At 44.9% G+C, this 18,875-nt stretch overlaps 1 protein-coding gene across 1 annotated transcript in view; it reads left to right on the top strand.

The window, feature by feature from the left end:
* Nucleotides 1-18,875, top strand: part of LOC126474840 (calcitonin gene-related peptide type 1 receptor-like) — an 820,928-nt gene that overhangs the window by 720,378 nt on the left and 81,675 nt on the right. The window contains exons 7-8 of the mRNA XM_050102318.1: nt 8,146-8,499; nt 18,231-18,396. Of these exons, the coding sequence (XP_049958275.1) occupies nt 8,146-8,499; nt 18,231-18,396 (520 nt within the window). The remainder of the gene's footprint in view (nt 1-8,145; nt 8,500-18,230; nt 18,397-18,875) is intronic.

Below are 18,875 nucleotides of genomic sequence, written 5' to 3'. Positions count from 1 at the left end.
GAACGGGAATGGAAGGACAAGCACGACGACAGACAACTGAGCAAGACACCGAGATCAACAACAAAGTACTAAGCAATGGGGCCACAAGAGATAACCTCACGAAAACAAAACAACGTCCACTCGTAAACGGGAAGTAAGCACATGCAACGTAAACACGATGTCTGTAAGCGAGATATCAACTGACTCAATGCAAATACCGGACTGCCTTGCTGAGCGAGAGGTTGGTTGGTTGGTTGGTTTGGGGGAAGAGACCAAACAGTGGGGTCATCGGTCTCATCGGATTAGGGAAGGACGGAGAAGGCAGTCGGCCGTGCCCTTTCAAAGGAACCATCCCGGCATTTGCCTGGAGTGATTTAGGGAAATCACGGAGAACCTAAATCAGGATGGCCGGACGCGGGATTGAACCGTCGTCCTCCCGAATGCGAGTCCAGTGTGCTATGAGCGAGAGGGAGCCGCCTAAATAAATGACAGGGTATGCCGCTATTGGCCGCTGGGACCACGTGCTCCTCAGTGGCGCCCTGTCGTAGGACTCGGGGCCAGGAGCGCGGGCAGCCACGGCTTACGGAGCGACTGTTGCAGAGACCTCTAGTGGTCACCGAGTTCCATGCCATCTGGTGCGGATTCGAAACCAGTAGCGCTCGGTAGCAGAGGTCATTCATATCTCTTGGAGAGATAGAGTACCCAACACCAGAGTCTTACAGCTCGCACACACAACTAGCATTAATGCACAACTGAGCCACCTGCGTCTAAGATTAAGATTGCTGGAACATATAAGGTGCATGGAGCCTGAGTGAATACTGGAGAAACTGCCGTAAGGGGAGAACTTCAAGAGGGTGTGAGGCCAGTGGGAAGGCCACACCTTCGCTTTGAGGACGTCTGCAAGAGAGACTTGACCAAGGCCAGTATTAATCCAAGCCGCTAGGAAAGTACTGCTGATGACCGCGAAATGAGGTCAGCCTTGCAGAGGACGAACGCGCATAAGAACAAATCAGGAAGAGGACAAAACGGAAAGGGAGGGCAGTTTCTGGTCAAAGTCCCTAAATTTTCACGTTCCCTAACTGCAGAAGGGACTGCCGCTCTCGAGTGCGAGTCTTCAGCCACAGCAGACGTTGCAGACTCTGAACCAAGTACCGCACACCATCATCCTTCGAGCATGGACGGATGCCAAGTAAGTAGCAGTTTTGCACCCGATTGCTGAATGTGAGATTATGAGGGACCACCGAAGTTATGAAATCATCTTCATATAGTAACTAAATGAAGGAAAAAGCAACAGTTGCAGAATTTCTAAACGACCAATGCAAAGCCTATAGTGGACGTTCTCGTCAAAGGTAGGACCGTAAATTTTGCGCAGTCGGGGTAACTAATGTAGCAGGAAGCGTGTATGCGAAACACTTCTAAACAAGTAGAATTTTCTCTTTGGAAAATAAAGATTTGCGAACATCTCGTGTGGCAGATTTATCTCGTCAAACAGATTTATGTTCGGGTATTGTAAAACGAAAATACCTTTATGTTTTCTGATATCTTCTCTCTCTTGCGGGAGAAGAGTTGTAGGAAAAAATGGCACATTCTCTTGCAACCTGTGCAATGAGTCATGAAACCAAAGCAAATAAAAGAACAGAGACTGAGAAGACACAAAAGCACCTAATCCTTTTCTATAATACGAGAGAGTTGAGTGAGAATAGGTTTACTTTCGAAGTTAACAGTCCCCTGTGTCTGCGCATGCGCACTATGTAACGTATTTGAGCTCTCAAATCCCCACACTCGGCAAAGTCAGTTGATCGCTGACGTCACTGCCTCATTCACAACGTGGTTGGCGACTGATTTACACCCAAGCACATGATGCGCACAGACAACGAATAATTGACTTTGAACATAATGTCGCTCATGTAGAACGGGCTTTAGGCATCGGTCTCAGTTATTTTTTGCCACATGACAGACACAGTCTACGGACAGAACACAGGTGAATTCTGCCGCAAGACTTAATAATAGAACCACAGGCTATTAACAGACAGTACCATCAACCGGAGTTACTTTCCACAGCTTAGGTCACTTTACACTCTTCCCACTAAGTTCTATTGAGCGCTGCATTTGTCTGGTTTTAGGAGATTCTGAGTTAAATCGCCGATTAGATAAGTGATAGTTAACTTTATTGTTTGAAAAGTCGTGACTGTGTTGTTCTTACTTCATTCGACGGTACGTCACGATCTCTATTTTTCATTGCCTAAAAACTTGTATTGCTATGTCACAGTTATGCTCTAGTAGTTGCTATTCTTTGTGTGAAATATGTTTCAATAAGGCCACGAGAAGTGGGAAGTGTAGGCGAAAGTCTTTTTTGTTGTGGAGGCATGTTACTAGCAGGCCAAACGTAACCCAATGTATAAGACTCACGTTTGGGTTGGGGTTACTTTGCAAAGGCTGGTGCATGCAGACAAAAGCAGAAATGAAAAGAAAATACTAAAAACGTTATTGGACAAAATAGACAAAGTGATATCATGATATGAGAGACACTTTAAGTCCGTGAAGATGACAGGTGTCTCAACATACATGTTTGTATGGACTGTTGTTGAGAATATCTCTGAACTCAATTATCTGGACATCCTGGATTACTTGATGAACCTAGGGTATTACGAAGAGGGTCTCTGATGTTGAAAGAACATCTATAGTCATTTACGTTAATAGTCAATATTCGCTGAAATGGAATAAGGTTTCATGGTGCCCCACGCCACTCTGGAAGTGCTAAAAAAGTGGGGAGTGAGAAGCTTTTACTCCGAACACAGCGGAAATATCGTTTTCAGTTTACTTCATAAAAACGTAAAGTTTTAATTACTCACCATGTTGCATTTATTCTTGTAATGTGTTCCGACAACTCAAAAAAGCTGTGAAAAGTGTTAGGGCAATTCAGATGTCTGTTTTATTTCCATTTAAAATTTCCAGAGATATGTAAAGTTACCAAATACTAGCCAATGCTGCCGAATACCTTGCAAAGTTTATGTCCGTGTAAAGTTATCTCTTGGACAGGGTGGCTTTCCACTATTGTTTTTTTTATTTAAGATATGTTATATATATGATTATCACTCATTTTGAGGCTATAATTGTTCTTAAGAACCTTGACGGTAGACAAAAACCAGTTTCTATCAACTATATAAGTAATCACAATTTATAAAATAATGGAGACACAAATATGTAATGCAACCCCAGCTGATGGCTTTTGTTACTGTCATATGTAAGGTTTGGAAATGTAGGTAAGAAGTGGGTCTACTTATACAAATCATAAAATTGGCATTCAGTGACAATTAAAGTTTAAGAAAAACAGGCGAAATACTGGATAGGAGTTGACAGCGACAAATGATGAGTGATTACCCAAGATATGGAAAACATTGACAAAATTGTGTACGTGTACGCTATCGTGGGCAAGCTTTCAGGAAGGAGAACGCAGTGCAACAAAACAGAAGTATAAACGACGTGGTACAGGGTCCAACTGGCTGAAAAACGAGGCATTTCCTGTGTATTCATTTTGCCATTTTTCTATCAGAAACGAAAACAAAACAAAATATGAGCTCTGTAATATCGAAAAAAAAATTATTTCCATGTATTCAAGAAACACCTTTGACGTTATGAATCAATCGTACATAGAAATATACATAATGTGCAAATGTATAAATAAAGCTGATCCGCTTGTCCACAACGAGATTTTGTTAACGTATCTCTGCCAACACCTCTTCATAGCTCTATAGATGGCTATGGTTTCCACGTACAGCCTTTTTCGCTTCGCATTTGAAGGATGTCAATAGCGCTGCCGAAATCTGACACGACTGTGGGACTGTCTTAGTAGTGAAGAATGATTGTATTAAAACTTCACTCATGATGCGGCATTTTTTCACGAGATCAGTGTTAATGATGTCACATATGATAAACTATGTCTGGCGAATAAGTCTAGTACAATGATGTATTTGTGTAGGTACACTCAGCGGCATATGTGGGTACTGTCTGAGAAATATGTTGCGAATAGAGTTAGTGGCAAAGAAGTAATAAATTTCATGCACGATGTGGCAATCTTTCACGCATCTCATTGTTTATGAGGTCATGTCTCCTGATGTATGACAGGTAGGTTCTCCCTCGGGCATGGGTGTGTGTGTTTGTCCTTAGGATAATTTAGGTTGTGTGTAAGCTTAGGGACTGATGACCTTAGCAGTTAAGTCCCATAAGATTTCACACACACGTTTGAACAGGTAGGTTGTAGCTATTGTTGCCTCAGATTAAGTGATATGTGTAACAAGTTTAGTTGAAATCGCTCATGTGGTTTAGAAGATGTGGAGCGTACACATATGCACACACATATACATACATCCATTTTTATAATGAATATGGATATAGAAATAGATATAAGTTGTGTTTTTATATGCCATCCTAACCTCAACCCATGAAAACACAAAGCACTGGGAAAGAATTCTTACTTGTATAGCTGCTAGTGAATGAAGAAACTGTCAAATTGCAACATAACCTTGTCCTAAAGCTACAATGAAGATCAGTCCATCACCACCATGGGAGAAACAAAGGCGCATAGTAAGTAGACTGACTCGCTTGCATCGTCCATTAACAGATGAAGGCACCACATATGCAAACCTTTCTGACTAATTCATACGAATCAGTCACTAGATGCTGCCACAGATCACAGCCGAAATTGCAACTTTCCTTCCACTCAGACCTACTCCTGTCTCAAGGTGGAATGTTAGGAGAAGTCACAAGGCCGTGTCGTATACGACACTTGACTAAAAAGATGTTTTTCCCCATATAAATCAGTTTCATTTGGATGAAATACACAACACACATTAGTGCACGCCAGCAGTGTTTTCTGTGCAAACAAAAACGGTATATCAGATATAATTGAATTTTCCTTGAGACATTTTCAGTCTCATCTTTATCTGTGATAATTATAAAAGCTGAAGAAATGGATTAAAACTTGTTCCATGGCCAGGACTTGTACCTGGGTGCCCTTACCTACTAGACAGGTACGCTAGCTATTACACCACCACAGCAGGAGGGCTAACACAACTGCACAAACTACCCTGGCCATCCCCCCACCCTTACACAAAGTTCAGTTCACATCTTCGTCTTATTTTCCCCTCCTGTAATCGTCACTATTGGCAAGGCTCTCTGGTATTGGAACAGGGGCAGTTGAATTTAATGAAACTACTAATTGTTGTTTATAGCTCCAATAACTGCGACTTCAGAGCATTTCTGCTCAAGCTAGAGAGGGCTCTTCATCCACTTTATAGGAAGCACCAGAAATTAGTTATATGTGGTGACTTCAATAAAAAATTTGTGTATGATGGTGTAAGAAAAAGGATGTTGGTAGCTCTCCTAAATTCATATGGTCTGATGAAGACTGTGATTTTTTTTCAACTAGGTTGCAGGGGAACAGTCGCACAGACATAGACAATATTTTTATTCATTCTTCATTACTAGACGGGCATTCTGTTAGTAAACGCGTGAATGGCCTTTCAGACCATGATGCACAAATTTTAACACTAAAAGGCTTTTGTACTCAGACAAATGTCACACGTAATTATAAACTATGTAGGAAAGTTAATCCAACAGCAGTAGAGAGTTTTTGAAACTCGTCAAGGAATAAGAGTGACAGGATGTTTATAATGCCGATAACATAGATGATAAATATAATGCCGATAACATAGATGATAAATATAATGCTTTCCTTAACACATTTCTCACGCTCTTGACAGTTTCTTTCCATTAGAACGCTCTAAGCAGGTACTAGCAGTAATAGACAGCCAGTGTGGCTGACTAGTGGGAGAAAAGGTATGATGTAGGACAAAGCGGGAATTATATCAAAATGTTAGAACTATTCTCATAAAATTAAAACTATATATCCAGTTGCGAAGGGAGTGTAAGGTCAGCAGGACAAGGTCGACGATATAAAGTCAGTTCGTACAATTTAACAATCATTTTCTGAGCTTTGCTGGTGAATTAAATAAAAATTTAGCTTCTACAGAGAATCATATAACTCTCTGGGCAAATGGCTTTCCGAGATTGATGTCTGAAATACTCCTCTGTGATACAGACAAGGGAGACATTGAGTCAATAATTAAATCGCTGAAGGCTAAGGGCTCTCATGGTTATGATGGAGTGCCTAGCAAGGGTAATTGATCGTTTTATATCACACGATTTGCTACCAAATGCATAGTTCGGCTTTAGAAGTCCCTTAAAAACTGAAAAAGCAATATTCTCTTTTCTTTGTGAGGTACTGTATGGGCTAAACAAAAGGTTTAGAACGCTAGGCACAGTTTTCAATTTAGCTAAGGTGTTTGATCGTGTTGATCACAAAATGTTGCTTCAGAAAACGGACTATTCCGGTATACAGGGTGTACCTCACGATTGGTTCACCTCATACTTTAGGGACAGAAAACAAAAGGTCATTATTCACATTGTTGAGAATGGTTGTGATGTGTTGTCTGAGTGTGGTACATTCAAATGGGGTCGGGGGAGGGGAGGTGCCCCAGGGATCAGTGTTGAGGTAACTCCTGTTTCTTATTTATATAAATGGCATGGGCTCTATTATTATGAGTAACTCTAAAATATTCCTGTTTGCTGATGACATTAGCTTGGTAGTAAAGGATGTTGTGTGCAACGTTGGCTCGGTTTCAAATAGTGCCGTTCATGACCTGAGTTCATGGCTTGTGGAAAATAAACTAACGCTAAATCACAGTAAGACTTAGTTTTTACAGTTTCTAACACACAATTCAACAAAATTTGACATTGTAATTTCACAGAATGGGCATATGATTAGTGAAACTGAACTGTTCAAATTTCTAGATGTTTAGGTGGTAAACTGTCTTGGAAAGCTCACGTTCAGGATCTTGTTCAAAGACTTAATGCTGTGATATTCGCTATTCGAAAGGTATCTGAAGTGAGCGATAGTTCAACATGAAAATTAGTCTACATTGCTTATTTCCATTCGCTTATGTCTTATGGTATTATATTCTGGGACAGATCTTCTAAAATGATGTTTTTTACTCAGAAACGGGTGGTTCGGGCAATAAATGTGTAAGTCCACAAACCTCTTTTCGACCCCTGTTCACGAGTCTTGGTATTTTGACGATGAGCTCTCAATATATAAATTCCTTACTGTCATTTCTTGTCAAAAATATTAGATTATTCCCAAGATTAAGCAGCTTCCACTCAGTTAATACTCGACAGAAATCAAAGCTGCATTTTGATCGGACTTCGTTAACTCTTATGTAGAAAAGTGTACAGTATACTGCTGCATCCATTTTCAATGAGCTACCGATAGAATTAAAAAAATCTTAGCAGTAATCCACGCGCTTTCAAATCCAAACTGAAGAGTTTCCTCATGGGTCACTCCTTCTATTCTGTCAAGAATTTCCTTGAAAAATTAAGCTGATTCTTGTTGTATTGTTGACTGCATTTACTCCAACTTCAGGCTTTAATATTTCGGGTTCATGGACATTTTACTTTTATCTGTTATTACTTTTATGTTGTAATATCCTGTACTGACACGTTCCATGACCTTAAATATTTGCTCCTCAGTTTGATCCTACCGAACGTGACATGTAAGTAAATAAAAGGAAAATACGCTTGTGTAGGACATAATGGGGAAATCCTGTCTGTAACTTAGGCGTAGGTGATCTATAGGTCTGATATCACTGAATTTTCCTTGAGACATTCTGAGTCTTATCTTGATCTACGATAACAATAGAAGCTGAGGAAATTAGTTGAAATTTGTGTCATGGCTGGGACTTCAAACCTGGGTTTCCTTGCTTACTAGGCTAGGGTGCTACTCCAATAGATTGCTACGGTGGTAGTGTGCTACTCTAATACCGGAGTGCTTCAGCAGTAGCCGACGGTCAAAGAAAGGGAAAATAAGTTGAAGAAGTGAAGTTTGTGTTAGCAAGGACACTGGACCGGGGTAGTCCATGCAGCTACAATACTGTGCTGACGTAATGAGTAGCCTACCTGTGTAGTAAACAAAGATACCTGCGTTCAAGTTCCGGCCATGGGATAGATCTTAAATCATCTCTTCAGCTTCTACGATTATCGCAGAAAACGAGCGTGTCACATTGGACACCGCCTTGCGGCGGGGAGGCTAACCTCGGCCGGCTCCCGCAGGTCGCTGCGGTGCGCGCGCAACACGCTGCACACGCACCTGTTCGCGAGCTTCGCGGCCAACAACGCGCTGTGGCTGTCGTGGTACGGCGCGGTGGTGCCGCGGCCCGCCGTCGTGTTCGCCAACGGCGCGGGCTGCCGGCTGCTGGCGGCGGCGCTGAGCTACGGGCTGCTGGCCAGCTACACGTGGATGCTGTGCGAGGGCCTCTACCTGCACACGCTGCTCGTCGCCGCCTTCGTGTCCGAGGCGCGGCTGGTGCGCGTGCTCGCCGGCCTCGGCTGGGGGCTGCCCGCCGCCCCCGCGCTCGCCTACAGCGTGCTGCGCGCCACCGACGCCGACCCCGCCGAGAGCGGCCAGTGAGTACTCGCTCCTGACACTAGAAAAAAACTAACACACTGAAGTGGGTACATATTAAGGTAACAGTTACTGCAACATCTTCATTCATACCCTTAGCACCCTGTATAATCCAATGTCCACAATACACTACTGGCCATTAAAATTGCTACACTACGAAGATGACGTGCTACAGATGCGAAATTTAACCGACAGGAAGAAGATGCTGTGATATGCAAATGATTGGCTTTACAGAGCATTCACACAAGTTTGGCGCCGGTTGCGACACCTACAATGTGCTGACATGAGGAAAGTTTCCAACCGATTTCTCATACGCAAACAGCAGTTGACCGGCGTTGCCTGGTGAAACGTTATTGTCATGTCTCGTGTAAGGAGGAGAAACGCGTACCATCACGTTTCCGACTTTGATAAAGGTCGCATTGTAGCCTGTCGCGATTGCGGTTTATCGTATCGCGACATTCCTGCTCGCCTTGGTCGAGATCCAATGACTGTTAGCAGAATATGGAATCGCTGGATTCAGGAGAGTAATACGGAACGCCGTGCTGGATCCCAACGGCCACGTTATCACTAGCAGTCGAGATGACAGGCATCTTATCCCCATGGCTGTAACGTATCGTGCAGCCACGTCTCGATCCCTCAGTGAACAGATAGGACGTTTGCAAGACAACAACCACCTGCACGGACAGTTCGACGACGTTTGCAGCAGCATGGACTATCAGCTCGGATACCATGGCTGCGGTTACCCTTGACGCTGCATCACAGACAGGAGCGCCTGCGATGGTGTAGTCAACGACGAACCTGGGTGCACGAATGGCAACCGTCATTTTTTAGGATGAATCCAGGTTCTGTTTACAGCATCATGATGGTCGCATCCGTGTTTGGCGACATCGCTGTGAACGCACATTGGAAGCGTGTATTCGTCATCGCCATGCTGGCGTATCACCCGGCATTATGATATGGTGTGCCATTGGTTACATGTCTCGGTCACCTCTTGTTCGCATTGACGGCACTTTGAACAGTGGACGTTACATTTCAGAAGCGTTACGGCCCGTGGCTCTACCCTTCATTCGATCCCTGCGAGACCCTACATTTCAGCAGGATAATGCATGACCGCATGTTGCAGGTCCTGTACGGGCCTTTCTGGATACAGAAAATGTTCGACTGCTGCCCTGACCAACACGTTCTCCAAATCTCTCAGCAATTGAAAACTTCTGGTCAATGGTGGCCGAGCAACTGCCTCGTCACAATACGCCAGTCACTCCTCTTCATGAACTGTGGTATCGTGTTGAAGCTGCATGGGCAGCTGTACCTGTACACGCCATCCAAGCCCTGTTTGACTCAATGCCCAGGCGTATCAAGGTGGTTGTTTTGGGTACTGATTTCTCAGGATCTGTGCACCCAAAGTGCGTGAAAATGTAATCAGATGTTAGTTCTAGTATAATATATTTGTCCAATGAATACCCGTTTATCATCTGCATATCTTCTTGGTGTAGAAGTTTTAATGGCAAGTAGTGTCAGTAGTCTATAGCCTCTGATAACTTATTCCGTGAGTAATGGCATCAAAGCGTATTAAACGCGAATGGCGTTCTGTGGTCTAGCCATCCATGCTGCGTACACCTGGTTCCAAAGTTCATCTGTGGTGGTTGGGATTGCGTCACAGGGCTGAACTTGTCGTTTCACCATATGCCATACATTTCTGATTGGCCACACTTCTGGTGACTTAAGGGCCGGGACAAAAGTCTGACATCCTGTGCCCCCGAGAAGACACGTGTTCCTGCAGCAACACGTGGTCGTGTATTGTCTTGAAGAAAAATGGCTTCTGGGGTGTTGTTCAGAGAGGGTGTGGCTACGGGCCATAGGATGTAATTCACGTAGGTCGCACTGGTCAAAGTGCTGTGGACACGCAGAAACTGTGATTTGTGGATCTACACAGTAGCGTCCCACATCATAAGGGCTTGAGTTTGCTCTGTACGCCTTGTGCGAATGCAGTCACTGTGATGCCGCTCCCCCTGTTTGGGACGAACCGAAAGCGTTTTCAAACAAACGGAACAAGTATTCGTCCAAAAACACTATCTTATACCGTTCCTGTCACAGTGACGTAGTTTCACACACCATTGGTGTCTAGCACGTTTCAGCACATTAGTCAAAGGTAGAGGGAGATGTGGACGACGAGCACGTGACACATGCCGTTATAAACGGTGACCGACTGTCACCCCTGATACTGAATGATATGGTACATTGTTCCACTGTTGCACCAGAGGCGAGGAGTACGCAGATCTGTCCTGCAATGCGATTCGGATAAGGTGTCGAACTTCTCGGAGGTGGTCTCGGTGATGCGACCTGACCCGTATCATCGTGTTCTACGCGCTTGCCTAAACCATTGTGGACACACCCATTAGGCTGCCGAAACACTAAGTCCCACACGAGCATTAGTTCCCCAATGGATGCACCACATTCTTTCATACCAATAATGCGACCTCTTTCAAACTCACTGTTCTGACGTTACGGTTTACGCACAAATCTCCTTCTGTTAATAGCAACAACGAAAGCCGCAGACGCATTTCCCCGGTAGGCGCGAAATCGATGTTGATCTTGAACCCGTAGGCCGACATGGTTCAAATGCTCATCGTTTCTGCAGGTCATACTAATGTAGATGTCCTGTGAATATCAAGGCCCTAATTCTAGCCGTTTTTCTTAGGAACGTGAATTTACATTCACTTTCCGTCTGTTACTGAACCCGCTTTTTCCTAAGCTGCAATTACACTTTTCCGAATCACCCCAAGTTTCTAAACTTCACAAGGGAAACAATAACTCAGCATCATAAATGTTTATCAGTCATGGATAGCAGTGACGTGTATTTTTAAACTGGATCTAATTTCTACCATTTGAGGTGTTCGTTGAACTTTTAAAAATGCAAAGTTCCTTCTGTGGATTTTATTATTCACTTCTTCGTTTATTACGTATGCAACTCTTTCAACCTTGATAACAATTTGTGGAAAACGTTAGTTATACTCAAAACTTTCGTAAGATTAATGTGTCCTTCACATAGCTCCCTATTAAGGGCTTGCTTTTTGGTATAAAGGGACTTGATTTCATAGTTCAGTCAAATTTGTTTCATTTTTTGTGCACTGGCTGAACTGATTTGCCGGTAGAATAATATACTTAGGTACGGCATTATCGGACTCCTAAACTGTATACAGGGTGATCCCATAAATTTTGCCACAAACTTCGAAGGGCTGTAGAGGCAGCGAATGTGACTTTCCACGCTGACGGGCTTATGGCGCGACGTCTCGCTTTGTCAGTTGTCTTTCAGTGAGGAGTGAGTGACTGCGACGATCCCCAGTTGAGAAGATGGAGCTAGTTGCTGCGTAGAAGGCGTTCTCTCCTGTGAAAGCGATGCTCTGTTTGCTAGGTGGATGACGATTTCGGACACGTGTTCTCACGCACAGTTTATTGTTCTCCTAGAATTCTCTGAAACTTTCAGTGATTTTCCATATACTTTCCTGATTTATTGTCTAACGACTTCTCATTGTTTTCTCATTTTGATCCCTTACGTCAAATGAATTTTATAGAAAAAAATTCCGTAGCTCGTAGGCTAGTGTTCACTGTCATTGTTTCTATATCGTATGGCGCCAAGTTCGATTACCAGCTAGACTTTGTTCGTTTTGGGACTGCTTGTTGGTGCGTTCGTGTTGTCTCAATCTTTTCATCTCAAATTCGTCTCTAAGAAGCGGAACTCGAGAAGAAGTACTTGCACTACGTTGCCGAGGAACTCCAGGTGGTACCTTCCAGACAGTAATGCCATACGATCATTTTATTTCGTAGATAAACTAAAACGGCTTCTATCAGTAAAACGAGTTTTTTTTCTTATAGTGAGTTTGTAAAATCTTATTGGCGACTGTCGTATTAGTTAAATCGTCAAATAAACTCTGCCATTAATTCTTCGTATAGTTCTTTTTGACTCCAGGTTAAAGTTCAGTAATGCTTTCGAGAGGCAGCATGTTTCATTACAAACAACATCTGGAATGATTAATGTGCCAGTAACTAATTGTAACGTACAGATGCATTATTATTTCCTGTTTAATTTTCACACTGTTTTATAAGTTATCCCCATACTAGCGCCAAGTGAATCTTCGATTCTTGTACATATTTGATGTCCACAATTCATCAACACTTTTAACACGTCAACACATCTTTGTCATTTGACATTGCAATGGAAGAACAAATGGTTCATCTTTTCTACAGTGCCAAACTTGCACATTGCTCTTGGTCATAGATGTAACGTATGGAGATGCTCAGTATGTTTGTGGGTATTATTTAATATCGCTGTTAACGCAGAGCTTCCATCTCGATTGAACATACCAGGCATTAACAGGCTTCAGCTTTGGCCGAAGATGAAATGATGGTATGGCATGAAGCGTCCCAAGTACGCTAATAGAATTGGGATAGAATATTAGCTACAGCTATTTTGTTTCTGTGTTATGTATAACGTAAGATATAGTGACAGACGGATCTGTAGCGTATCTGGAAGACAATGTTAGGTTAACCTGAGAACGTGATGTAGGCGTAGCTGCAATTCCGGTTATGGCGAATATTTTACATTTATCGTACTTCGGTGAGAGATTTTCTCGCAGTTTGTTGTCATCGTGGATCAAAACAGAGGGGGCGTAGTGATGGACTGAATGATGTCCACAGTCTGTCTTTGAAGCAGTTCGTTCATGGGACACGTTTGTGTAGCAGAGCATAATGTCTATCTTTTATTACTGCTTCGATGCTCCGTTAATCTACTCTGCTACCGAAAAGGACTTTTTTATCTGTATTTAAATTTATACCCTATTTTAAGTCGGGGTATGTTATGCTTCGTTTATGTTACATCATCAAAATCAAATAGCAGGCACAAGCCCCAACTGTCGGTAGATCTGTCACGAACCAGCAGTGGTGATGGACCTCAGTGGTGTCCTTCCAGTAGGCAGATTCTGGACAACCAGCGCTGCCCTCATGATCTGATCTTGGATTCGGCCGACATTCCAAATGCGATGGTGGTTCGTCGCCCAACCACTGCTTTCCTTTCATGCCTTTATAACTGCCTTCTGGTTTTCGTGTGGATTGCAAAGAGCCTTTCGCTCCCTGTATTTGCCCCCTGCCACCTTCAGAATTTGAAAGAGAAAATTCCGGTCAACATTGTGAAAACCTTTCTCCAAGTCTACAAATGCTAGGAACTCAGGCTTGCCTTCCCTTAGCCTATCTTCTATGGTAAGTCGTAGAGTTAGCACTGCCTCACGAGTTCCAACATTTCTACGGAATCCAAACTGATCTTCTCCGAGGTCGGCTTCTACCAGTTCTTTCATTCGTCTGTAAAGATTTCCTGTCATTATTTTGCAGCCGTGATTTATTAAACCGATAGTAGGGTAATTTTCACACCTGTCAGCATGTGTTTTCTATTAAATTGGAATTATTACAAACTCTGAGGGTATTTCGCCTGTCTCAGACATCTTACCAGATGATAAAGTTTTGTCAGTGCTGACTCTCCCAAGGCTATCAGCGGTTCTAGCGATATGTTGTCTACTCCTGGAGCCTTGTTTCTACTTAGGTCTTTCAGTGTTCTTTCAAATTCTTCACGCAGTGTCATATCTCCCATTTCATTTCACCTACATGCTCTTCCATTTCCATAATATTGCCCTCACGTTCCTCGCCCTTGTATAGACCCTCGGTATACTTGTTCCACCTTTCTGCTTTCCTATCTTTACTTAGGACTGGTTTTCCATGTGCGCTCTTGATATTCATACAGGTGGTTCTCTTTTCTCCAAATGTCTCTTTAATTAGCCTGTAAGCAGTATCCACGTTACCCCTAGTGATATATGCCCGTACATGCTCATGTATGGCCTCAAAATCAAATAGCAGGCACAAGCCCCAACTGTCGGTAGATCTGTCACGAACCAGCAGTGGTGATGGACCTCAGTGGTGTCCTTCCAGTAGGCAGATTCTGGACAACCAGCGCTGCCCTCATGATCTGATCTTGGATTCGGCCGACATTCCAAATGCGATGGTGGTTCGTCGCCCAACCACTGCTTTCCTTTCATGCCTTTATAACTGCCTTCTGGTTTTCGTGTAGATTGCAAAGAGCCCTGAATGATTTTAGGCAGGTGAGTTCAGATGTATGAAAGCGAAAAATTATTTAGATTTTTCAGTACTGGAACAGAGCTCAAGCACGCAATGTACATACACTCCTGGAAATTGAAATAAGAACACCGTGAATTCATTGTCCCAGGAAGGGGAAACTTTATTGACACATTCCTGGGGTCAGATACATCACATGATCACACTGACAGAACCACAGGCACATAGACACAGGCAACAGAGCATGCACAATGTTGGCACTAGTACAGTGTATATCCACCTTTCGCAGCAATGCAGGCTGCTATTCTCCCATGGAGACGATCGTAGAGATGCTGGATGTAGTCCTGTGGAACGGCTTGCCATGCCATTTCCACCTGGCGCCTCAGTTGGACCAGCGTTCGTGCTGGACGTGCAGACCGCGTGAGACGACGCTTCATCCAGTCCCAAACATGCTCAATGGGGGACAGATCCCGCGATCTTGCTGGCCAGGGTAGTTGACGTACACCTTCTAGAGCACGTTGGGTGGCACGGAATACATGCGGACGTGCATTGTCCTGTTGGAACAGCAAGTTCCCTGGCCGGTCTAGGAATGGTAGAACGATGGGTTCGATGACGGTTTGGATGTACCGTGCACTATTCAGTGTCCCCTCGACGATCACCAGTGGTGTACGGCCAGTGTAGGAGATCGCTCCCCACACCATGATGCCGGGTGTTGGCCCTGTGTGCCTTGGTCGTATGCAGTCCTGATTGTGGCGCTCACCTGCACGGCGCCAAACACGCATACGACCATCATTGACACCAAGGCAGAAGCGACTCTCATCGCTGAAGACGACACGTCTCCATTCGTCCCTCCATTCACGCCTGTCGCGACACCACTGGAGGCGGGCTGCACGATGTTGGGGCGTGAGCGGAAGATGGCATAACGGTGTGCGGGACCGTAGCCCAGCTTCATGGAGACGGTTGGGAATGGTCCTCGCCGATACCCCAGGAGCAACAGTGTCCCTAATTTGCTGGGAAGTGGCGGTGCGGTCCCCTACGACACTGCGTAGGATCCTACGGTCTTGGCGTGCATCCGTGCGTCGCTGCGGTCCGGTCCCAGGTCGACGGGCACGTGCACCTTCCGCTGACCACTGGCGACAACATCGATGTACTGTGGAGACCTCACGCCCCACGTGTTGAGCAATTCGGCGGTACGTCCACCCGGCCTCCCGCATGCCCACTATACGCCCTTGCTCAAAGTCCGTCAACTGCACATACGGTTCACGTCCACGCTGTCGCGGCATGCTACCAGTGTTAAAGACTGCGATGGAGCTCCGTATGCCACGGCAAACTGGCTGACACTGACGGCGGCGGTGCACAAATGCTGCGCAGCTAGCGCCATTCGACGGCCAACACCGCGGTTCCTGGTGTGTCCGCTGTGCCGTGCATGTGATCATTGCTTGTACAGCCCTCTCGCAGTGTCCGGAGCAAGTATGGTGGGTCTGACACACCGGTGTCAATGTGTTCTTTTTTCCATTTCCAGGAGTGTAAATAAGAACATAAGCTGATTTAGCTATTTCCATTACATAATATTTTCAGTGGAAAATGAGCTTTAACGAAGTACTCACGACATTGTCGGTTGTGGGAAAAAATCGTAATAGATAATGTAAAAAGGCTCCATTTATTTCATTATAGGTATTGTTTTCGTGTTGTTTGTAAATATTTTGGCTAGAAACAAATGCCGATGGTCTGAAATATCCTTTCACTCCTCGGCACTTTGCCAAATACAATTGATCAAGAATATGCCTTGGTCATTAATAAGCTTCGTCGTTTTCAGTTGCTCTACTCCGATATTATATATTTTTGTATCACGGATGGTGACATATAACGTCACTTTCGCTGCTTGGTAGTGGGCTAAGCGAACTGATGTGATGTGACAGTCAGTGTAAGTAGACACTGACTTGAGGTGATGTCCATGCTTTATTGCTCTTGAAAGTTAATAGCCCATTTAATTCCGGATATGAAATGCAAATTTTTACGGTACCTACAAAACGCCTGCACAAAATTCAGGGAGCGTACGAAGGGTATCTAACTGTACTAGTGACATAATGAATTTAAGAACTTATGATATGCATTACGGACGAACCTACGCTTTCCCGAGATAACGTGACAACGGTGGCTCTGTACCTGAATGGTGACAACATAAAATCAATTATGCTCATCTGAATGCTGACTCCAGATACATTGCTACTCTATGGGTATGTCCAGAGACAGTCACTCTATTTTTCTACTTTGTTCCATTGGACACTAACCCAGCATTTCAATTTAGACACAGCAGATCATACAGATTCTGGGATGTAGAGCCTCTGAGGGGGACTCTGTAAACAATAGCTCGCAAACAGCAGCCACCTGCTCTACGCCATATGCAGTGACCTGAAGCGACTCCTAGCTTAGACACGTTACATGGTTAAATGGCTTCTGTGGGCAGGGGATCAGATTTAATCATCATTTTGAAAGGACCCTTGTACTAAACTGTGAATCTACACTGATCAGCCAGAACAGTATGACCACCGAGCTACTAGCAGGCATGTCCAGCTTTGGCACGGCTAACAGCGGCGAAGCGATGAGGCCTTGGTAGGTCAGAGGGGGAGGTTGGCACCACATCCGCACACACAAGTCACTGAATTCACGTGAATTCTGGGGAGAGGGCTATCAGCTCTGACGCCATGTTCACACTTCTTAAATGTGTTCGATTGGATTCAGATCTGGCGAATGAGGGGGGGGGGGGGGGGTGGAGGCAGCACATCAATTGGAACTCGCCACTGTCTTCCTAGAATCACTCCATGACACTCCTGGCCTTGTAACGCCTCGGCCGTCGTGGTGCGTTGCACGAACTTCGCAGGACCCATGGATTCCCACGTGACCTTTCTCCAGAGCATAATGGAACCGCTGCTAGCTTGGCTCTGTAGTGCTGTACCGGTATCAAGGAGCCAAACCCCTGAAAGACAGCACGACGAAGGAGGTATGGGGAATCATCAGACCATGCAACGCTCTGCCGCTGCGCCAACGTCCAGTGCCGTTGGTGACGTGCCTATTTCTGTGGTAGTGTCCGATTTCGCGGTGTTAACATTGGGACATGCATGGCTCGTCGGATGTGGAGGCTCATTGTACGACATTCGACAAGTGAAATGAGGGGTGGCCCCCCAACCCCACAACGTCTGTACGTGGTTTCACCTTGGTCTCGCCCCGTGTTGAAGACACTTACCACAGAATTCCTCGAACGCACGAGAACTCGTGCAGTTTTCGAAATGCTCGTACCGAGCCTCCGGGCCTTCATAATCTGTCCTCGGTCAAACAGATAGATCGCGCGCCTTCCCCATTCCACCCTCGGACAGCATGCTCACTGATACACCCAGCACCGTGTGTTATGCTGAGTAGCAATTGTTCCACGCTTGGTGACGCTGCTGCTGCCTGGACGGATTCATGTCGGTAGTAGGTCGGTTGGTCATAATGTTCCGACTGATCGGTGTACATCTTATGAAGGTATGAGGTAAGTGACAGATGCTTCCCCAAAGTGTTTTCTAGTGGTATTGTGAGCCGTCTGACGCGGTGCGTGCTGTGTTCTCCGCGGCTGCAGGTGCTGGATCAACGACAGCAAGTACCTGGCGGTGCTGGTGGCGCCCGTGTGCATCACGATGGCGCTGAACCTGCTCTTCCTGTGCAACATCGTGCGCGTGCTGCTCACCAAGCTGCGCGCCGGGCCGCGCGTCGGCTCCAGCCGCCCCTCCAGCACTCTGCTGCAGGTGAGGACGCCACTCCGCCGATCACACGGCGGCTTCATATTGTGTTTATGCACGAGAAACAAAGTAATGTCCGAGTACTCAGTGAAACCTTCCATTACTCATTATGACAGATTGCTGTTCTGTTCTGCGATGGGGATGTTTCCTCCTTTTCTTCTGTACACTGTCGGGAGTTGTGTGACATAAATTAAAGTTCGCAGGCGTGTTTCTACACCTGAAAGGTGACGCATTTTCAAATTTTGGGCCAGACACTTAAGAGTGACGATAGCAGTGCCGCTATGAGAATGGAAATCAAGTTTTCCGAGTGGTGCGTTTGAGATTGGAAAACGTCTGAAGGACGTTACCTGCCATCATATGTAGCGCAAACAGGAGATTTTGTCAGTATGATGCGGTCCGTTTATGGCGCTTGAGAAAACGGTAAATGTGGAAAGATATAAACACATTTTACAGCATTTTATACTACGTACAGAGGAGAAACAGTT

This window comes from Schistocerca serialis, chromosome 4 (genome assembly GCF_023864345.2).
Source record: "Schistocerca serialis cubense isolate TAMUIC-IGC-003099 chromosome 4, iqSchSeri2.2, whole genome shotgun sequence".
NCBI lineage: Eukaryota > Metazoa > Arthropoda > Insecta > Orthoptera > Acrididae > Schistocerca > Schistocerca serialis.
Note: the sequence above shows the minus strand (reverse complement) of the source record. Positions and strands in the feature narration are given on the sequence as shown.